General features: G+C 37.8%; 1 protein-coding gene across 7 annotated transcripts in view; it reads left to right on the top strand.

Annotated features, from left to right (window-relative positions):
- Window positions 1-18,179, top strand: part of LOC120079790 (acyltransferase-like protein At1g54570, chloroplastic) — a 35,231-nt gene extending 17,052 nt beyond the window's left edge. For 3 of the 7 annotated variants that reach the window (XM_039034182.1, XM_039034183.1, XM_039034179.1), the window contains 8 exons: window positions 10,006-10,112; window positions 11,667-11,788; window positions 13,014-13,122; window positions 13,908-14,041; window positions 14,849-15,218; window positions 15,341-15,454; window positions 16,937-17,022; window positions 17,292-18,179. In XM_039034182.1, the coding sequence (XP_038890110.1) occupies window positions 10,006-10,112; window positions 11,667-11,788; window positions 13,014-13,122; window positions 13,908-14,041; window positions 14,849-15,218; window positions 15,341-15,454; window positions 16,937-17,022; window positions 17,292-17,592 (1,343 nt within the window). In that variant the 3' untranslated portion in view covers window positions 17,593-18,179. The remainder of the gene's footprint in view (window positions 1-10,005; window positions 10,113-11,666; window positions 11,789-13,013; window positions 13,123-13,907; window positions 14,042-14,848; window positions 15,219-15,340; window positions 15,455-16,936; window positions 17,023-17,291) is intronic. The other 4 variants (XR_005482351.1, XR_005482350.1, XM_039034180.1 and 1 more) reach the window with 4 other exon arrangements.
- The last annotated feature ends 5,688 nt before the right edge of the window (window positions 18,180-23,867 follow it).

Genomic DNA, 23,867 nt, shown 5'->3' with positions numbered 1-23,867 from the left:
AGTAGCATACGAAGGATCAGTGCTGGAAATTGCATGGTCGCCCTCCAAATGGTAAACGTTGCCCTCCGAATGACAAGTCGAAATTTGGGTGTGCTCTAGTGGGTGAATCAGTTGAGGGGACTACACGACCTCAAACACAGCTTCCAGTGACTAATCCTGGGGATTCAGGTACCGTAGGAATCAGAACAGTTGCTCAATCAGGTAATCCTCAATCCTTGAGTTTCCTTGCTGAGGGGAATGAGTTATGGATTCTAGATTCAGGAGCAACCGATCACTTGACTGGCTCATCCGACCGATTTCTCTCATACTATCCAAGTGCTGGAAATGAGAGGATTCGAATTGCGGATGGGTCCTTCGCTCCCTGTGTAAAAGGCAGACTGTCACCATTTCATGTAAATCCTGCAAATGTCTTACATGTGCCCAAAATTCTTAATTTATTATCAATAAGCAAAATAACAAAAGATTTGAACTGTAGAGTTGTCTTCTCACCAGATACTGCTTTGTTTCAGGACTTGAGCTCGGGGAGGACGATTGGCACTGCCCGATATGACAGAGGCCTATATTTCCTTTCTACAGATGCTTCCTCCAGAAGCTTGTTTAGGACTAGCCTTTTATCTTCATTTGCTATATCTGAAACAGATTATTATTGTGGCATTTTCGTCTTGGACATCCTAGTTTTCAATATATGCGGTTATTTGTTCCTCATTATTCCATAATGTGAATGTTTCTTCATTATCTTGTGATGTCTGTATACGTGCAAACAACATCCTCCGTTCATTGTTTCTCAGCCCTATAAGCCTACCCAGCCTTTCCACCTGGTTCACAGTGATGTTTGGGGTCCCTCGAACATCAATACCTGTCTGGTAAACGGTGGTTTTGTAAACTTTCATTGATGATCATACCCGATTTACATGGGTATATCTCCTTGCTGATAAGTTCGAGGTTTTATCTACCTTCAAACAGTTCTATACCACTGTATTAACACAGTTTAACACAAAGATTGCCATTCTCCGAAGTGACAATGGTCGTGAGTTTGTCAACCACACCTTCCAGGAATTCCTAGTGTCAAAAGGGATCATCCATCAAAACTCGTGTGCATATACTCCACAACAAAATGGGTAGCTGAACGAAAAAATCGCCATCTTATTGAAGTGGCTCGTTCCTTGATAATTCCAGCATCTCTTCCTTCGTACCTGTAGGGAGATGCGATTTTACCGCAACTCATCTAATTAATAGAATGCCTTCCCGAGTCCTAAAGTTTCAAACCCCTCTTGAGTGCTTCAAAGAGTCCTATCAGTCTACCCGTCTTATTCCTGAGGTTCCTCTTCGTGTGTTTGGGTGTATAGCCTTTGTTCATACTCATGGTCCACATCGGACTAAGTTTGCTCCACGAGCTAAAACATGTGTGTTTGTCGGGTATCCTCTTCATCAGCGAGGCTATAAATGCTTCCATCCATCTTCCAGAAAATATTTTGTTACTATGGATGTCACGTTCCTTGAAGACAAACCTTCTTTCCCGTTAGTCATCTTCAGAGGGAGACCACGAATGAAGAGACTAACAATTCCACGTATTCCATACCCATTAGCCTCAACCTTGAGCCTAGTCCGGATATTCCTGAACTTGAACTTCGTCCCAATATTCAGCTTAGTCCCAATATTCCTGGACCTAGCTCTACCTAGTCTTGAACCTAATTCGGCTCCTGTTGTTCCCGTGTCAGTTCTTCCTACTAAACAAGTGCCCTGGATTACGTATTATAGGAGGAATCTCAGAAAGGAATTCAGGAAACCTTCTGGTGTTCCATCGGAAAGTGTCAAGCGTCAGAACCAGCACAAGTTCAAGATCCTGTTGTCTCAAAAGGAGAGTCTTGAAGAAAAGTCTGGGAACATAGAAAGTGACGAAATGAGCTCAGAGAGTTGAAATGTCAGGAAGGGATGAGATGCTTAAAAATCCTCAAGAGGATGCAGAATTGTCTCAAAGTCCGATACTGAAGAGAGACAGACGAAAACTGACAACTATGATAACACCCTGGATATGCAATTGCTTTGAGAAAGGGAACCAGGTCATGTACAAAATACCCTTTGCATAGCTTTCTGACCTATAGTAACTTATCTCCTGTTTTTAAGGCTTTTACTACTCAACTAGATGCTCTAACAATACCTACCAGTGTACATGCGGCCATGGAAGTTCCCGAATGGAAAAGCAGCAGTAATGGAGGAAATGAGAGCTCTTGAGGCAAATAAGACTTGGGAGTTAGTAGCTCTCCCTAGAGGTCACAAAACAGTTGTTGCAAATGGGTGTTCACAGTGAAGTATAAGTCTGACGAACACTTGAGAGATATAAAGCCAGGTTTAGTTGCTAAAGGATTCACTCAGACGTATTGGACTTGATTATTCAGAAACTTTTTCCCCAGTGGCTAAGTTAAACACGATTCGTGTTCTTCTGTCTGTCGCCGTGAATAAAGATTGGCCCCTACATCAACTAGATGTAAAGAACGCATTCCTAAATGGTGAGTTGGTAGAGGAAGTTTATATGAGTCCACCTCCAGGTTTTGAAGCTAAGTTTGGGAATCATGTTTGCAAACTCAGGAAGTCTTTATATGGGTTGAAGCAGTCTCCTAGGGCGTGGTTTGACAGATTCACCGTGTTTGTTAAGTCCCAAGGGTTTGTTTAGGGACATTCTGATCATACCTTGTTTACCAAAAAATCACCTTAGGAAAGATTGCTGTGTTGGTAGTGTATGTTGATGACATCATCCTATCAGGGGATGATACGGCAGAAATTGCTAAGCTAAAACAAAGGATGGCGAGTGAATTTGAAATCAAGGATCTTGGTAGTTTAAGGTATTTTCTAGGATGGAAGTGGCAAGATCGAAAGCAGGAATATCTGTTCTCAGCGGAAGTACACAAGATGGACTTGTTAAAAGAAACAGGAATGACCGAATGCAAACCTATTGACACCCCTATTGAGGTCAATAGCAAACTGAAAAAGTTTTGGAAGGAGTTCCTGTGAATAAGGAGAGGTATCAACGCCTGTAGGAAAACTGATTTACTTGTCTCATACTAGACCCGACATCTCCTATGCTGTGAGTGTAGTAAGTCAGTTCATGCAGAGTCCATATGAGGAGCACATGGAAGCTGTGACTCGAATTTTGAGATAATTTAAAGTCCACCCCTGGGAAGGGCTTGGTATTCAGGAAACATGACACATGAAGCATCGAGGCATATACTGACTCAGATTGGGCCGGATCTGTGACTGATAGAAGGTCAACCTCAGGGTACTGTACCTTTGTATGGGGAAACTTGGTAACTTGGCGGAGTAAAAAACAGGGTGTAGTTGCCAGAAGTAGTGCTGAGGCAGAGTATAGAGCTATGAATCTGGAGTGTGTGAAGAAATCTGGTTGCAGAAAGTTTTATTTGATCTTCACGAGAGTAGTCTTGGGCCTATGAAGCTGTATTGTGATAATAAGGCTGCCATCAGTATTGCAAACAATCCCGTACAACATGATAGAACCAAACATGTTGAAATTGATAGGCACTTTATTAAAGAAAAGTTAGACCGCGGATCTATTTGTATTCCCTATGACTTTCAGTCCAACAGATCGCCGATGTCTTTACGAAAGGGTTATCAAGACAGACGTTTTGAAGCTTGTATTAGCAAGTTGGCCTTGCTGATATCTATGCCCAACTTGAGGGGGAGTGTTGAAATATGTTAAATTACCCTAAGGGCATTTTTGTCTTTTTACTATATTTGCTAAATTAGGGTTTCACATTATTCTATTTATATCTAGGGTTGGGTCTATTGTAAATTGATATAAAAATAATAAGTTCTTTTCTATCGTGGTTTTTCTTCCCTGAATTAGGGTTTTCCACGTAAACTCCTTGTGTTGTCTTCTTTCCCTATTTCAATAATATATTCAGTTTTAGAAACAGAAAAATGTGATGGAAGTAAACTAGTCCTATCACATATCCTAGATGAGACTTCTTCAGTGAGGAAATAGAGTCCCCTATCATGCTGGGCAATGCCAATCGTCATCCCCGAGTTCAGTTCCTGAAAAACAACAGCATCGAGTGAGAAGATAACACGACATCTCAAATCCCTTGTAATTTTACTAACAGATAAAAGGTTGTAAGAGACTTTAGGCACATGCAACACATCTTGAAGAACTAAGCCCTCAAAAGGTGACAACCCTCATTTTCTGGCCACAGGGGCAAAGGACCCATCAGCAATTCTGATCCTCTCATTCCCAGCACTTGGTTGATAAGAAAGGAACTGGTCGGAAGAGCCAGTCAAGTGGCCTGTAGCCCCTGAATCTAAAATCCATGGTTTACTACCAGTTATGCTAACAAGGCTAAAGGAGTGAAGAGTACCTGATTGAGCGATTGCACTTACTCCCATTGTACCATAAGTGTTCTGATTGTTTTCCTGAATCTGAGGTTGCGGACCTCCAGTTACTGATTCACCTACCAGTGCCCAACTCGACTGTCGTTTTTTACTATTCGGCGGACGGCCATGCAACTTCCAACACTGATCTTTCGTGTGCCAGGGCTTCTTGCAATGTTCACACATTGGAGTCGGCTTGCTGTTCTATTTATCATGGACAGGGCCTGAGGTTTTGAAAGCAACAGAGTCTGTCGGCGTCACCAATGTATTATTTATTGCCCTAGATCTGCCTTCCTCGAGACGTACTTCAGAGCAAACTTCCATTAAGGATGGTATTGAACGGGTTCCCAGTATACGACTTCGTACTGCATCAAACTTAAAGGTCAATCCAGCAAGGAAGTCATATACACGGTCGGTTTCCTCAGATTGATAATGCAAGACTCCTCCACATGGACAATTCCAAACAATCTCACGACACAAATCCATCTCTTGCCAGAGAAGTGATAGTTCATTGAAGTATATTGTAACATCCGTTGCCCCTTGCTTACACTCATGGACTTGCTTACGTAAGGTATATAATCGAGAAGCGTTCTATCTTTTGGAGTAAAGCTTTTGGAATGCCTCCTAAATGTCTCGAGCAGTGGCTGCATATAGTAAGGGTTTCCTAATCTGAGGTTCCATACTCCCTACCAAAATAGACCGAAGTAGAGTCTTCTCCATTTCAAATTCGTTCTTGGGGGTCGCCTGGTCTTGGCTTTGGTATCTCACCTGTTAGATACCCGAATTTATGACCTTCAAGGGCCATTTTAATGTATTGGAACCAAGAAAAATAATTATCACCATTTAATTTTTCTCCTACAATAAAGCTAGAAGAGTTTCCTATTGCTCTAGAGAATAAATTTGAAGAGAAGGCAGGGAAAGAAGTTACCGAATTTCCAGGGTAAATCGGTTGATTCGGGTTTAGATCTGGCTGGGCATTGGATGTCGATCCTAGTGCTTCCCCGATGGCGGCTATCTGCTACTGGAACATCTAATTCTGCTGCTTAATCTAGAGTTGCAACTGAGTAAACTGGTCTTGAATTATACTCCCTTGATCCCGATGATGGGACGATGATTCTCTACCTCCAAACCCACCAATGATCGGCGATGACTGTCCCAAACGACTATTCTCATCCGGCTGGAGCAGGGGATCCCGATTGATGAAGTGGCAACCATTGGTTGGATCCATTCCCGGCTGATTCGGTTGATGAAACAGGCTGCGGCTTGGACTAGCTCCAGCGCTATTGACGGCGGCGTCAATCAGAGATCCTCGATTTGGCAGCGGCTGAGAGGAACCTGATGGATTCGCGCCGACTGGTTGCATCGGCTGGAACTGGACGGAAAACGCTGCTGGACTGGACCGCACGGGAGGGATGGTGCCGGTTTGGAGCTGCGCGACCTGTAAGGCGTCGACTGGCTGAGGCTGTATCGGATTTGAACTTTCTGGCGCGGAAGGAAGCGGATGGACTTGCCGCAAAGCGCTGCAAAGCACCGCTCGTCTTGAATTGGCTGATCGGTTAGTCGGGTCTGGTCGGCTGATCATCACGTTGAAGGTGGGGAAGAACAGATTGAAAATATCGATCAATTGCATTTTGGATAAGAATGGCTATATCTGTGCCATTGGTTTCACCTACTGGTAATTGGGATTCTCCTATTGGGTTTTCCTCAATGGTGGCCAGGGTTTTGTCTCCATGCTCTGGTACCATGATGAAAAAGACAGAGTAGAGATAGAAAGTAGCACACAAAAAGTTTACGTGGAAAACCCTAATAAGGGAGAAAAAACCACGAGATAAAGGATTCTTATTAGAAACTGATACAAAGTATACACAGAGACTACCGGCTTAAATAGAAAAAAAGGGAAACCCTAGGTTACAGGAAAAAAGACAAATTTGCCCCTAGAGTAAAAAAAACCCTAATTTCAACACCTCGTAATGCAGGTCGTCTTTGGTTCGTCCCCTTCGGCAATTCGAACCTGTAGTACCCCGATCATAGGTCTAATTTCGAGAAATATTTGGTACCGTGAAGCCAGTCAAATAAGTCTGTGATGATGGGTAGGGGTACTTGTTACAAACAATGAGCTTGTTTAAAGCTCAATAGTCGATGTATAGCCGAAGGCTTCCGTCCTTTTGAAACAACACTGGGGCTCCATAGGGGGATTTTGTTGGTCTAATAAACCCTACATCCAACAACTTGTCTAATTGCTTTCGGAGTTCGGCCAACTCTGGTGGAGCCATATGATATGCGTTCTTAGCAGGCGGCTTCGTCCTTGGTAGCAGTTCGATTTCATGGTCGATCCCCGTCCATGGAGGCAAGGATTTGGGCAAACTATCCAACATGACATCACGATACTTTTCCAAGACACACAGGATGTCTCGAGGGACTTTCTTTTCCACAGTCTCGACTGACTCAATCGGAATGGCCATGAACGTGGGTTCATTGTAGGCAAGGCCCCTTTTCGGTTGGAGGGCTAAAATCATTCTTATCCCGTTTGGTTGTTTGATGTTGGCTTGAACTACGGCGGGCATAGATCCAGTAATTACTAGGCACTTGGCGACGGGCATCGGTATACTTTTGTGTTCGAGTAAGAATTCCATCCCCAACACTACATCAAAATCGTCCATCTTAACAATTACGAAGTCAACAAGGCCTTTCCAATCCCCTAACTTCACTGACGTTCTTTTCGTTATCCCCGTAATAGGCAGGGCTGTAGAGTTTACGGCTTTCATTTTCCCAACGTCCCTTTCCCAGGTTAAGTTCAGACGACGGGCCTCTGTTTCAGTCATGAAGTTGTGGGTTGCCCCAGAGTCGACCATGGTACTCTTAGTCGATCTCTGGTTGACCCAAGCATCCACATAGATGAGTCCTCTCTCCAACGGTTCCTTTGTCTCTCCCATCTTCTTCTGGAGCACGGATAAGAATTTCAATGCTCCCATCCTGGGATTGTCATTCTCTTCGGCCGGCTCAGTTTTGGGTTCGACTTTTTCGGCCTTATCTTCCGAGCTTGGGGCTAATGTGGCTTGAAAGGCATTAAAGGCAGTTCGATTTGGGTATTCACCCGCTATGTGTGGTCCTCTACATATGTAGCAGGACAGTGGACGGTTGTAGTTGTTATACTGCTGTGGCGGCCCTCGCCAATTGTTCCCTGACGTCTTTCGGAAGGGCTTGCGATCCCACCGGTGTTCTTGTCTCCTCCCTCAAGTCTGGGAGACTTGAACGACTGTTTCTATTTCCTCCATTTGAGGAAGTTGGCTGCTTTCTCACGTCTTGAGAGTCTGTATTGAGGTCATATAACCGTTCCGTTGCCGCATAGGCAGAAGGGAGATCTTGCACCCTTTGTTCATATAGTTTCATTTTTGCCCACGGTTTCAACCCTTCGACAAAACAGAAACTGACTTTCTTGGTCATGTCACGTATGTCTAACATAAGTCCAACAAATTGCTTCACATAATCTCGGACGTTGCCCATATGTTTTAATTCTCGAAGTTTCTGTCGGGCCAAAATCTCAACGTTCTCAGGAAAGAATTGCGAACGAAGTTCTTGTTTCAATTTAGCCCAGGTATCTATCATACACCGCCCTTCTTGCATGTCCATAAATCGTGATCTCCACCACAATTTTGCATCTTCAGCCAGATGCATGGTTGTTAGCGTGACTCTTGATTCCTTTGTCACAGTGTTCGTCGCCTTGAAGTATTGCTCAAGGTCGAAGATAAAATTCTTTAAGGCCTTCACATTCTGCACCCCGCAAAAGGGTTTTGGTTTTAGGATTATCCTGTTCACTTGGAATGCTCCCCCAGGTGGGGCTTGGTTCCCTACAGCTTGGATAGTGAGATTCACCCTCGCATTCACATCCGCAATCTCGGCTCTGACGACGTCAAGGGCCAATAGAAAATTTATTGACAGATTTGTTACAATTTGAATTATTGCTTTCTGGGAGCCGTCCAACTCTTCGACGCGCTCCTCTATGTGGGCAATAGAGCCCGTTGAGCTATCCCTACGCTCAAAACTGCCGGATCGTGCAGCTTTTGTCTCTAGGGTATCCACCCTCATCATTAATTCTTTGACAGGTAACCTGTCTTGGCAGTTAACTATTGCATCGATTCCGTCGGCTTTGTCGGCAACTTTTTGCAATTGAGTTTCCAAGAAACAAACACTATCAGGGACTTCCCTCAGGTAGAGCATTTGCTCCTCCATCTCTAACAGTCTGTCCGCTTGGGACTTGTTCAAGTTTGTTGTCGCTGACATGATTACTGATTCTTCCCTCTATGAGCCGACTTGGCTTTGATACCAATTGTCACAATCGCACTTTCAGAAGCTTCACTTAGCAATTGTGCGACACTTGTTTCCGCTCACAAACAAGTCAGCTAATTCGAATACGGAACACCGATGGCACACCGGGTGCCTCTTGCAACCTCTACTCTCGTTTTAGAGAAAACGGTTTTGGAAAACGGGTTTAGAGAAAAAGGTTTTCGCAAACGTTTGAATGTGTGAATAGAGAAGAGAAAGATTGTAGTAGGTTAGAAAGCAATAAGCAACAACAACGATCTTATAGCATATCACACAGGGTATGGGGAAGTGATGGTTAGTCTTATCTCCATATAGTGCGTTCTGAACAAAAAGCCAACTGGCACCCTTATAGCATACCACACCGGATATGGGGAAGTGATGGTTAGTCTTATCCTCATATAGTGCATTCTGAATAAAAATGCCAACTGGAACCCTTGGATATGAAAAAGGGCGAGCGGTCACTAACAACAAAAAGTACAAGAAAAGAAAACTAACTTAACTAATGAAATACATAACATGAAAGCATGATAAAAAGGGCTGGATTGAGCATGCGGTCATGAGCAACAGGCCCTGGACAAGTATGACCGTGACACAGTGCCTGTCCCTGAGATATGCTTCACGTAACTTCACATATGCTTCACAGAAAGGAATGGCAAGGGTTAAATTTGAAGGATTTAAGGTTTTGAGGCTACTCTTTATCTTTCACCATGAATCAAAACGTACTAATGAAGAGTGTTGAAGATGTTGAAACCGATGTCCTAATTTACTCTGTTAAATTGTCAATGTATTATTGAAAAGGTTAATAATAAAGAACTCTTCTTCTTCTTGAGAACCTAGAGGGCAGGGGAAGAGTGAATCCTCTCCCTAAAGAGCCCTTCAATCTTGAAGAATCAAAGGAGCATAATTACAAAAAATAAAAAATAATAATAATAAAAAATAAAAAATAAAAAACAGAACAGAACAGGAAAGAAAAAAAAAAAATAAACCCTCTTTCTATAGCACCACCATGAAGCAAAGACCTGTACACTACTACAAGAACTATTGAAATTTTTTGTTTTATTTTCAGATATAACCTACAAAACGTTTCTGCACTTTACATGATATGTTTGTTGAGAAAATTTGGCAGACCTTTTTCTTGTGTATTTTTGTTTCAATGAGAATTACGCTTTGAGTGGTTTGGTGCAGCGTAAGGATTCCTGGATTCTCTTTTAGATATAACTTTATTATTATTTCTTAAACAATACTTGGATTTGTAGCTATGATTAAAATGTAAAACCATGTTTATTTCTACTGCCACACCAGGTGAACCATTGAAAATGGCAACGGTCGATGTTGAAAGCAAGCTTCCTCCAATGCAGCAATTTGAAAAAGTATCACAAAACTTGACTGCCTTACTACCATATCTTTCGGTAAGGAGGATGTTATGGCTTTTCTTTCGTGGAATCTGATTATTGCATTTTAAATAATACTTTACAAAGTACACCTTGAGGGACTGTTTTTTTAAAAGACAATAATAAATAAACAAATTATGTACCCCTTACCATCATGGATGAGCTATCCATCTCATTTTTCTTTTCACTCTCAAAACACGCACAACTTCCTTCCTAGTTTGCTGTTGCTTACCTTCCTTTTCTATCACTATACATTGTTAAATATCTATGTTAATTAGATCATATTTCAGAAACAGAGAAGTTGTTTACAGTTATGGCTGACACATTTTGAGAAAAAAATTAAGATTTTTGAGATGGGTTCTTTGGTTGTAATTAAGAATATGAATAAAACTGTATTTTTAAGTATTAGTCTCTTTTCATTTTTAAACGAAAAGTTCTGTTTCCTTTTTCTAAAATAAAGAATGTGAATAAAACATCAACATACCATAATCAATTTAAGTTGTTGAATCAAGTAGTATTCAATATGATATTAAAACAAGAAGTTTTGTGTTTGAACCAGTCCTTTTCTCTCCAATCAAATCAAGTCACTTGTTGAGTGTTTTGCTGATCTCTAACTCCACAAGTGTGGATGACATATGATGTGAAATCAAAATATATTTTATTTATTGAGATGAAAATGCAAAATATATGAATTTTAATTTGATGCCGTAGATATGTATACCCAAAAAAATAAAAAATCTACATGCTTCCCATAACCTTACTCGTAGTAACCCAACCTAGAACAACTTTCCATTAAAAAAATTGGACCCAATAAATATCTTACGACATAATTGGTAGATTCATAAACTTACACATCATTTTTCTCTTAATATTTTGTAATTGTAAGGACTTGAAAGGAGAAAACAAATCAATATGTTAGGATTCCTCCTAACAAGAACAATACTAAAAAATATAGAACAAACTCAATAACCATTCAATTACAAAAATATAGAAAAATATATTGAAAAATACTATAATCTTGTAAGCAAAATGAACAAAAATACCTAATAGAATAGTGTCAAACCAGCACTTTCAAGAGGGCTAGAAATCCTCTCCCAAATTCCTAAACTAGGAAATCCCACTAAATTCTTCACACCTTTCTCCAACCCTTCCCCCTCTATTTATAGTAAAATACCTAACCAACTTACTAATTATTTACTAATATGTCCTAACTAATAACCCTCCTAATATTCTACTAATTACCCCAACAAATTCCTAACTAGGGGTCTTACACAATACAAGGTGAAATTATTTTTTTATTTTTTTAAAATTAAGACATACCGAATTTTGGGTCTAAATTATATATTTAGCCTTGTTAATATTAATAAAGTGTAAGTTTATTATAACTTCAAGCAATGCTTGTAGTAGGGGGTTGTCTATGAACTCCCCTACTCATTGTAATGAGCTAAGGCAATGAGGTTTACTTGTAGTACTCTAAATTAACTTATCATATCTTTTGCCCTAGACATTGTAATTTTCTTACATGATCAATTTAATTGAGTTGAAAATTCTTCTCATCCATTCTATTTTCAGGATCTGGCTAGCATTATACCAAAGGATACCCTTCTTTGGAAGCTGAAGCTGCTCAAATCAGCTGCTGCTTATGCTAATTCTCGTCTCCATGCTGTTAATGCCGAAGTACTTGTGCTTGCTAGGTTCTTACCCAGAACTGAGTGTGTGTGTGCATGGGTGTGAGTGGTATTTGTTCTTTTGGATGAATAACCAAAGTACTAAACTTTCATGGAGAAAAAAGAAAAGGAACAATTGCAAGAGCATGCAGAAATAAAGCCCTCAAAAAATGGGCAAACTATGAAATGGGCCTCCGATCAAGTAAAACAAGATCTAAAGGATAATTACAAAAAGGTTCACCACCAAAGCCTACAAAGAAACATAGAACCTTACAAAGGAACAAACATCACTCAAAGTTCTCTCAATCCCTATGATGTCGTTCATCTTTCTCCAAAGCTCCACAAAACAGAACACAACCTGGCTCACCACATAAACCTTTCCTTCTCGCCTTGGAGAGGATGAAACAGAATACAAATATAGATGAGTTTGAGTGGTGTGTTAAATACAGCACTACTATTATCTCAAATTGTTGCATCACATTTTTTAGTTTCGTTCCCACAACATTCATTAGATCAGTTAAATGGCATGCTGTGGGACAGTGGATTAGATGGTTGTCAGGATTATAGGAAGGGGCAAATTAATCATTAAATAATGTGTTTATTAGGAAAGTGTTGAGGATCCCTCGTTAAAAAAGTTGAGGGATCTCACAATCTTTATAAGATTGGTGGGCTACTTCTTTCATTACCAATTGGTTTTGAGATGAACCCATGTTATATAATATGGTACTAGAACCCATGAAGCCCAAATGGGCATTCGTTCCAAAAATAAAAATTTGGATTCGATTCAAGGATGATGAACCCAAAAAGATACAATTTTGAGGGACATGTTGAGGATCCTACATTAGAAAAATCAAGGAATATCATCATCTTTATAAAATAGATGGGTTACTTTTCTCATTTATAATTGGTTTTAAGATGGAATCCATGTTATCTTGTAGAAAGGTTGGTTAAAAGTAGAGAGAAACAATAATTTGGGAAGTTTTTGTTGGAAAGAATAGCACTCTCAGAAAGCTATTGCTCGTGTATTTTTCTTAGATCTTGTAATACAGTTTCAGCCCCAGTTTTATAACTTTGCGATCTCAATCTGGGTTCCTACTGGTGATCTATCACGAACCACTTCATGCCAAAATACTTCTGCTTGAGTTCTGCCTTATTTTAAATTGTCAAATCGTCATACTCAATATTAGGAATTTGTTTGATTCATAATCGGTCCAACATTCTTATAATTAATTACAATTTGTGATGCCTTCAGTGGCAAGGATAACATGGTTCCAAGTGGAGATGAAGCCCAACGACTTCGGAAATCATTGCAAAATTGTACAGTTCGGTATTTCAAGGAAAATGGGCACACCTTATTATTGGTACGTGAAACTATGGTAGACAATATTATGATGCTTTGCTGGTAGAAACATAGTCTGGTTTAAAGGAAAAATCCTCATTCATGCTAGGAAATTATCAAAAGTGCATTATATTCTCCCATTTTTAAGAATAAAAATATGGGCCTTTTGTATCTATAGATATCCTTGGATATTTCAGTCAATCAATAAAATTGTTTCTTATCCCAAAGAGAGAAAAAATTATGCTGTTTGGCTGGAATTCAGTGTTTCAATTTTGGGTTTCTTTTCCAAGGACTCAAAGTCCAACACTCTTCAACTTCTCATTGGGCTTTCCTTTCCACCAAAAGCTCAATTACTTTGGTCTAGTGCCGTGAATGTTTAATTTTTGAAATTTGTTCGATTAGAATCATGTATCTTCGAGAATGCTCAGAAATCATGGTTTGAGTGGGCCAAGCTAAAAGCTTCACGGCGGTGCTCTCTTTCTATTATTTTTTCTGCTTCTTCCTTGTATGATGCTTATGTTGTTAATTTTTTTGCAAATTTTTCCATTTTGAATATTTACTTTTCAGCATTAGTCTCTTTTCCAAACTCCAAGGAAAATATTCTCTCTCTCTAATAATAGAAAAACAGAAAATTTATTTGTTTATGATAATGCAAATATTCCTGTACCTCATTCAAATTAACTAAAATGTTTTTGCTTCTGATTAAAGAAACGCTGTTAAGAGAGCTGCACCATGCTTGTAACACTCTTTTCTTTCTCTGTCTCAAGTAAAAGTCATATGACTTGTCAGCCTGGTATCATGTAACAGGAAGATGGCATTGGTTTAATGACAGTCATTAAAAGCACTTACAAGTATCGCCGGTCAAGAAAGCATGATGCTGTTACGGATTATCTTCCACCCAGTTTAGCAGAGTACAATTATGCTTTTACTCAAGTGACTGGGTAATTTTTACATCAATTAGCGCTTATTTTCCTTCCTCTCTTGGTAGTTGCCTTAGGCTTAAATTGTGTACTTGAACATTGATCAAATTCTCCATGTAATGTAATATATATGTTAAATCACGAAAACCAACACCAAGCAGCTCAAAACTTAAGCTTATCTCTTAAGGTAAATTTAATCTTTTGATCAATAATTTTAACAATTTCCCACACTTGTGTACTCGAACGTTTGTGGAAGCCAATTAGTGGAAATCAATATTAATTGGAAAGGAAGTAAAATTATTGAAGTTTGAATACAATATTTCCTACTCTTATAACTTCTTAGTTTTGGTAGAAAAAATATTATGATATATTCAAATAAGTACGACCTAAGTTTTGTTATATAGGAGAAAGACTCGTTACAACATGAGGAAAAAAAAATAAAGACAATAAAGACCAAATATTGGCAACTAATATTTATAAATATTAGAAGCTCCAACAATGTATTTGTTCAACTTGGTGAGATCAAGTTACAGTTTTCGGAATATTATATATTTATCGTTTATATCTTTTCTTATTTTTGTGTTCATTTCTTTAATGAAAAAACCTAATTTTTCATTAAAAAAAAATAAAGATTAACCTTTTAGATTGAAAATAATGTACTTGAAGCACACTGGTCATAGTACAATTAGCTAGGTTACTGTGATAGGTTCCATCTGTATCTTGGATTTGTCACACCATGCATGAATCAACCCGTTTAACTTTCTCCTCAGTCTTACGTCTGTAGGCAGAAAGTTAGAAAACTACTAAAAGCTATTATGTATGTGGCAGACTATTTCATTTTCTCACTGGTTCTACAATGTTCTCAACTTTGGGAGATGGAACTATAGTGAAAGGTCTTTCTGGAGTTCCTAATGAAGGTCCCGTGTTGCTAGTAGGTTATCACAATTTATTAGGATTGGAGCTAACTCCTTTAGTTGAAGGATTCTTGAGAGAGAAGAGTATTGTGGTTCGTGGAATAGCACATCCAGAGTTGTTCTTGGGAAAACTCGAGTCTGAATCTCCTGAATTTTCTATGATTGACTGGGTGAAAGTATTTGGTGCAGTACCTGTCACTGCTAACAATCTATACAAATTGTTATCAGAAAAAGCACACGTTCTCCTCTATCCTGGGGGTGCTCGCGAGGCTCTTCACTATAAGGTACTTCAAATACCTATGTTCCATCACCACAGAAAAAAGTTGCAGTTTAATAGACATCAACAACTGATGGTTGAGATTAAGGTTTCCCATGTTCATTCATTTTTTCCTCTGCAAACTTACAGGGTGAAGAGTATAAGCTGTTCTGGCCAAATCAACAGGAATTTGTGAGAATGGCTGCTCGTTTTGGGGCTACAATTGTACCATTTGGTGCTGTTGGAGAAGACGACATAGCACAAGTAAGTTTGATTCCCTATCCTTTGATTTTATGGTGTTTGCTTACCATTTTGGTAGCTCAAGCATATGAAGTTTTGATAGGAGTAGGACTGTTGGAAAAAACCTTCCACTTATAGCACAGGAAATGAGCAGAAAATAACAGAGAAATTTAAAAAAAAAAATAAAAAGCAATAAATTTAAGAACACAAGGATTTACGTGGAAAACTCCCCAATCGGAGAAAAACCATGAACCAGAAAAAATCTACTATGTGAAAAATTACTACAATCACACAGAGATCTCTCCCCAACCCCAATTACAAAATCACTCTCTTTAAAACTCTTGTCTGCTCACACCCTTTTTCTTTTTTCCACTCTCAAAGTAGAAAATGCAAGAGGGAATTTAATTAATATACAACTTAAAGTGTTTTTTTTTTTTTTTTTTTTTGCTAATTGGGATATTTGAAAACAAAGGACATGAGTTCCATTTATAGGGTTGGAGCCCACCCGTTCCTTCAAAAACTACCGATTTGGGATTCCACATCTTGCCAAACCCAACATAGGACCCCAATCTTGAGACGAGGAGTAAGAAAACAACACTGAAATTGTATTACAATATAGAAAAAGAACTTATAATTCTCAATCACTTTGAGAGGGTTGGCCACTTGAACTCTCCCAAAATAACTGCATCCCAAATTCCATCTGCTTTCACCCCACTCCCACATGCCTGCTCTATATATTTACTTTTTACTAACCAACTCCTTTTAACTAATGTCTCATGACAAAAAATGCCCCTTATTATCCTAATAATAATTCATATTTTCCTACCAGACTTCTTTTTTAATTCAATAATTTGTGGGGTTGGAGATTTAAATATTTGATCTTTTGGTCAAAAATATAATGCCAACCATTTGAGCTTTAGCTATGCTCAAGTTGGCGTCCTTGCAAAATTTTTCAATAAGTTTCCCTAGATCTGTAAGTTAAGTTAGAAAACTGGATCTAACAAGCCATCAAGCCCTATAACTTGAGTTTGTAAAACAATCAACCAAATGTCGTAATGCTATGCTAGCCCAACCCCCTCATCTCAAACAAGGAGCCAAATGGGCCCCGAGAGTTTGGGGCTGAAAACCCAGGGACACCTTTCAGAGATATCCATATTTTTCTTGTTTGATCCTTATCGGTAGAAGAGCAATGCAGTGGTATTGAGTCATCTTTGGTGTCCAGATGGGGATCACGGTCTTCTCTGTCATACAAAAATGAAGGAAGAATTTGAAGTTTCATGGGAATTTAAGAGGGAATGCAATTTTCTGATTTAGCAAATGAGTATGTTGAAAACGTGAAACTTTCAGTTTCTCATTGAAAAATTAATTCATAAATAAATCGTGAAACTTGTTTAATTAGACAAAATTGGTGCAACCTTGTCTATATAACTTCATGCTTGAAAAGAAATTGTGTTATCACTTCCTTTATGGTTATTATTATCATCTTCATCTTATGCCTATTTCCAGCTGACCTTAGATTATAATGACCTGATGAAAATTCCTGTAGTTAGTGACTACATCAGAGAGGCAAATCAGAATTCTGCTAGAGTGAGGTAACTCTTCTTCATCCACATGGTGTATGATTTACCTATATTATTTATATAAATTTATGCTTTGTCACCTCTACGGGTCTGTTCTCCCCCTCTATTTGTATATTTCAGTCTATCAATAATTTTCCCCCTTTAAAAAGAGTGTTTAAAAAAAAAAACTTTTCTTTATGGCTTATTCTATTTCTTATTTTCCTTTTTGAAAAAACGGGCATTACAAATGTAAATTGAAGTTCATTTTTCTTTCTGGGTTTTGAATATACCCTGAATTTCAGGGATGTGGATAGTGGAGAGGTCGGTAATCAGAATCTTTTTCCTCCTTTGCTCTTGCCCAAGATACCCGGCCGTTTTTACTACCTGTTTGGTAAGCCAATAGTAACAAAAGGGAGGGAGGAAATCCTGAAGGACAAGAATAGTGCAAACCAATTGTATAATCAGGTTAAATCTGAAGTTGAACATAGTTTAGCTTACTTGATTAAGAAGCGGAAGGAGGATCCATATCGAAACTTTGTCGACAGAACGGTGTATAAAGCCATTTATTCCTCTCAACATGAAGTTCCTGCATTTGACCCATGAGAAATGATTCTTTAAGGTGATGCTTAGTCTCTTATTAGTAACAACTTACCGTCTTTTCCTTTCTGTAAGTTTGGACACTCCAAGTTCCATGAGAGGATACATAATGCTATGGCATTGGAATATAAGAGAAGTCAGATTGTAATCACAACCAAAAATTACAACCATTTTATAGTGGTTGTTATGCCTATGTTTGTATTTTGATGTTGCAGTTGGATACAACCATTCTTTCCAAAGATTGAAGAACTTTTGGAGGTTTGCTTTCAAATATTTCCATCCCAATATGTCAAGTCGTAATCTAGAAGAAAGACTTCAATGGGTATGAACTATGAGCTTGAATCTGGTTTTGTTCTCCCATTTCAGCTTGAAGAAGATGCCTGTACTATAAACAATTAGGAATTCAAAGAATGTCCAAACTCTGATTAAGCCACACAAAAAAAGGTTACCTTGTAAATTTTTAGCTTATTTTGGTCACCCATTTTTTCTGATAGATACATAGCTATTGGAAGCTTTCCTATTTTCTGAATTTGAATATTAAAACTTGGATAAGTTCAATAAAGAAATTGTTATTAGCCTTGTGATATCAAAAACTCCTAAAAGTTGCTTAATGTCAGGTGCTGAGTGTCTCGTTTGTGAATTATTTCCATACCCTTTAGAAACGTTAACTCCACCTTGATTTGTTCTGTGTCAAATTCTGCATTGCTTTACATATTTATTCTCGACCTTTTTACAATATTGGTAGAAATTTAATCATAAGTTGTTGAATCTCTTTTACAACTCAGCATTTATAAAAATTTGTCATAACCTGTTGCTAATTATTCCATTTAGGATTTTTTTTTAATCGGAATGCTTCTGTTTCTTCGGTTTAACTTTTGTATGATTTGCATTGTACTCTTGTTGATTTTAGTATCTTGTGTTTTTTAGTATTAGACTCTTTTCATTATATCAATGAACATTATTGTTTCCTTTTCAACTAAAGGAAAAAAACTCGGTAAGTTTTCTTTATCCCTTCTTGCACTTCCTATTATCAGATCAAAGAATCTATGACTAAGCAAGTCGATTTTATTCTCTGCTTAGTGTCAATAATCAGCAGAGACCTAGATTAGCAGAATGTGATTCTCTATCCTTTTTCTTAGTGTGTGTGGAAGTGATTTCACAGATGATTTTCATGGATAGTTGGCAGAGTATTTTTCCATGAAAAGGGTCTATATACAAGGAACACAATGACTAGAGATTATTTTCGTAGTTCGAATTGGTTTATTCTTGCTTCCATTTTTTAGTTCAACAACATATGAGGATTGGGAATTTGAACCTCCAACCTCTCGGTCGAAGGTATACGCCTAAACTAGTTGAACTTTGCTCAGGTTGGTTTAAAGTATTGGTATGATTAAATTTATTGTAACTTATTAGCTTTAGCTTTTGATTTCAATAATGATTTGACATAATATCCCAAAGGGAGGTCTTGTGTTTGAACCGATGTAACAAAATTCTCTTAAATTAATATTGATTCTCATTTGTTAGGTCTTCTACAAATTTCCAAGCCCACTAGTGAACCGAGTGTTAAACTGGTGATATAATTCAATTTCCGCTTCCGATAATCTATTAGTTTAAACTTTTAGACTCATTGGTGATTTAATATATTAAGAATGCCAAATGTATGGTAAGTTTTAGACAATAGATATTTTGTATTTTTACAGCAATATGATATTGTATACGTTAGATTTTAAGTCAATAAAGTTCTACAGTTGAACTCTACCTAAAAGGCCCTTCAACCAATAAATTTGATGTCTTTACTTTTGAAGGATCTTTTAACTTCTAAACAGTATGAGACCATTTATCATCCCAACAAGTACAAAATAGGATCTCCAATAATTAAATTGAACATGTATTTGCCCAAGCCTCCGGGAGAACGTTAACTAAATGGTTGACTTTGTTGAAATTCACATCAATGAACTAAAAAACTTGAGCTAATAGGTTACAGTAATTTTTTTTGTTCAATAAGATGTGGGAATAGGAATTCAAACCTCTAACTTCTAGATGATGATATAATGACTTTCTCAAGTTGACAAATATAATAAATTTAATCCTTAATTATCAATACTTTAACACTCTTCTTTGAACCATTAGTGGCTTGCTAAAATTGTTGGTTTAACTTCTTGGCTAAAGTAAAATTAGATTCCTTTCATATCCTTTGTCAATCCAAGAATTTAACCTGGAATTACAAGGCTGCACTAAAGGAAACCTTGAGCTTTAAATATGCTAAAAGTCTAGCTAGATTGGATTGGCCAGTTTGAAGTGCCTATATAAACCATTTAGAAGTAGAGAGAAAAGCCACAAGGTCTCTAAGGCATAAAGAGTGAGCATATCACACACTCATTTAGGCTATGGTCGATTTTTTATATGATTTTTTTGTTCATCCAGACAACAAGAAGATTGAATCACATCCCAAAGAAAATAGCAAAACAAGTCATATCTATGATCCCAAATCCAAGCCTGCTCGTGTCGATACCAAAGGAAGATGAGAACCTACCGCCATTCTTCTCGAAATGGGGTATGTTATAAAAAATGGAAAAGTACTTTACTCAAGTTCAAGAGATGACTTCCAACATGACCATGCCAAGAAGTATGAAGCAATGAAGTATTCTGGATTTCATCATGATCATATAGGGAATTTTAATCCAATCCCTGCTCTTAACTACCCTGTGGAATTGAAGAAACTCATAGCCGAATCTGAAAAGGAAGCAAGGCAGCCAAAATATGAAATGAGCTTAAGTGAACAAATGAATGATATTGATAAGGCTATAGAGTACTTAAATGAAGCTGTAAAACTATTGACAACTTTAGATCATCCTAAGAAAGATAGTTGGACAAAAACTATTGACAACAAAGAAACAGCACGAAGATCCGAAAACTTTTGTATACCGTCCCTGATGCCAAGTGCCAATACATCGAACATCTATTGGAAAGAGGCTGCTGGGAAGTATAAAGGTGCATTAGTGTGAAACCAAGTGAAAGAGGAAAGTTCTTTGTCATGGATGTAGTGATAATATGCTAGGTTTCCAAATATAGTTACTGTTCCAGTGGTGATTCCTTGTTTTTGTTTTCTGTGTGTGAAATGAGTCTGTACTCTTTGTAATTTATACTATTTTATAAAATAAAGGAAAAGTTATCAGAGCTAGAAAAATTGGAGATTGGAAGAAGGGGGGAATTAAAACTATTGAAGGAGTTTGAAGAAATGAAAATAGAGAAGTAGGGAGATGATGATGAAGTTGTAAATGAATAATTCCTATCTTTATACCAAAGGTAATGACATTTTAATTATTTTTTCAAGGTTAAGGGTACTAGATGCAATTTTTAAAAATCTACGAGGTGCTATTGAAACGAGGTACAAAGTTTATGAATATAGATAACTATTTTTATTTATAAGAAAAAACTTGGGTGCACCTGGAAAGTACTCATCCTCCATGCACATCAGACTGCATCTAATAAAATATTGTCACATGACAATTTGATTTTTTCAAAAATTATCTTTAATTTTTTCTTTATTTATGTGATAAAGAGGAGGAGAGTATGGTGGTTATGGTTGCACCCAATCATTGTTTTTATTCATAGATATACCAATAGTAAAAGCATTTTGAACTCTTGTCTAAAGTTTAAGGCTATCATTTTGAATTCTTGTATAACATTTGAAAGTATTGGTTATCAATTTTCATACAATCTCTTAATGCCCACTAGGATTGTACATCTGTCGACGTCAGTTTTAGTCGGTGGTGATTGATTTTTGAGAGGTAGAATGCACCGAGTCGGTTGATCGGTTTTGGTTATCTAGCAAAGTAAACAAAAATAAAAATATTAAGGCAAAAAAGGAGAAGAGAAGTAGAAGAGAATAAGAAAATGCAAAGAAACATAGACAAAATGGAGAAGAAAAGAAGAAAGAAAGAAGAATGCGGATCAAAGAGGGCCCTCGATTAGTTAAATTTTTGTATGTATATATCATGCGGTTCACATGTTACACTGTCTTTGGTTCAGTGATAAACCTGTTGAAGGGCTAAAGCTGTGCCCCCCAGCGCCTGCCGTGTCCCATACTCGATCCTTCGTCAACGTGCTTTTTTTTTAATTAAAAAAAAATATTTTCGTTTTTAAGCTTCTCTCATTATCATTTTTTTTTCTAATTTTCCTTTCTAAGCTTTTCTCTCAACATCATTTTTTTTATTTTCCTTTTTAAGCTTCTCTCAATACCATTTTAAAAATGTTTCCCTTTTAAGCTTTTCTCTCAATATCATTTTTTTTTATTTTCTTTTTGAAGTTTCTCTCAATATCATTCTTTTTTCCTTTTTAAGTTTTCTCAATATCATTTTTCTATTTTCCTTTTTAAGTTTTTCTTTCAATATCAATTTTTTTTTATTTTCCTTTTTAAATTTTCTCTCAATATCATTTCTTTATTTTCATTTTTAACAGTCGAAGGATAAATTTTGGATCAATCACAAATTGTCACGTCATTTCATAAATTGATGATGAAAATACAAATTATCAAATTTTGGATCAATTAAAAGTTGACATGTGTCCCAAGTTGAAATTGAAGAGATAAATTGATAGATTTCGATGATGCCACTTGTTTTCATCACGGGTATTGGATTAGATGAAATTAATTTGGTCCAATTTGATATTATAATTTGGGCTAAGATCCAATTGAGCCCAAAAATAGGCTTAATTTCGCCCAAATACCAAATTAGGCCCAAATCCAATTAAATGGGTCCAAGGGCCAGGTCCATGGACCAGCCAAGCCCAAGCTCACCAAGCCCACCTGAGAATTTTATAAAAAGAGTGATTCTCTTTATTTGTGGGGTCAACAATTCACGCACCAAAGAGCCTAGAGAGAATGCTCTACAATTAGAAGACTCATTGACTCTTGAAGACAGGACCACTCATTGAAGCTCAAGTTCTGAAGATCTAAAGACTCTTCCAAGACTTAAACTTTAAGAACATCACATGTTGTGCTTCCCAAAAGTCAAGCATACGCATCCAACTGAGAGAGAATCAGAGGATCAAGTATTATAGATCGAACCACATTCGTATCAAATCAACATCAACTCAAGTTCAACTCCACGAAACAAGTTTCTTTGAAAACCTCGTGCAAACAAATTGACACGCCTAGTGGGACCTCTCTACCTATCATCTGTCTCTTGGTATCCAAATCAATGAATCAACAAATAGCACCAAAAAAGTTGCATCCAAAGCAACTATTACAAGCGTCTCCTATACGGGACCTGTCATCCAAAGTCACTCAAAGAGGATCCTGCACGAGCAAGAACAAGGCTCTGTCATTGCGGAGAAAATCTGGGAACGGCTGATGAAATTTCCTAAAGGCGGGATCGTCATTAGAGAAAATCCTTTGTTCGACAACTCTACTCCTATTTCTAATTGATCAAAGAAAGAATCACACTTTGATGTAGTGTATGTCATGATGACTGGCGTAACGACTGAGTCGACCATGACAGAGATGGAGAAGGAGATCAATCTATTAATGAAAGTTTTTAAGTAGCGAGAGTATGAAATTGTTGCCTTAAGAGATCAAATACAGGCTCGAGAAACTGCTGAGACGAGTCAAACTTCAATTGCCAAGGCCAGTGACAAAGGAAAGATTGTTTTGCAGGAAAGTCAGCTGCAACAAACCACCTCTGTTGCCTCCCTATCAATTCAACAGCTGCAGGATATAATTACAAACTCCATAAGGGCTCAGTACAAAGGATCATCACAATCTTCTTTTATGCACTCTAAGTCGTACACCAAGAGAATCAACAACCTAAGAATGCTAGTTGGGTACCAACCTCCAAAGTTCCAATAGTTTGATGGAAAAAGTACTTTGAAACAATATGTTGCTCACTTCATTTAAGCATGCAAAAATGCAGAAACCATAGGAGACCAGCCAGTTAAGCAGTTCGTTTGTACCTTGGAAGGAAATGTTTTCGATTGGTATACTGATCTAGAGCTGGAAGTGATTGATAGTTGAAAACAGTTGGAAAGGGAACTCCTTAACTGATTTTATAGCATTAGACATATCATTAACATGAGGAAGCTGACAAGCACCAAGCAGTGGAAGGGAGAGCTGGTCATCGACTACGTAAACTAATGGAGAGCTCTGAGCTTAGATTGCAAAGATAGACTCACTGAATTATCCGCAGTGGAGATGTGCACCTAAGGCATGCACTGGGAGCTTCTCTACATCCTACAATGGATAAAACTGTTTGTACGAACACTTGTGATGTATAATATATAAT

Source organism: Benincasa hispida, chromosome 6 (assembly GCF_009727055.1).
Source record: "Benincasa hispida cultivar B227 chromosome 6, ASM972705v1, whole genome shotgun sequence".
Classification (NCBI taxonomy): Eukaryota; Viridiplantae; Streptophyta; class Magnoliopsida; order Cucurbitales; family Cucurbitaceae; genus Benincasa; species Benincasa hispida.
This window is presented reverse-complemented; position numbering and strand designations above follow the sequence as displayed.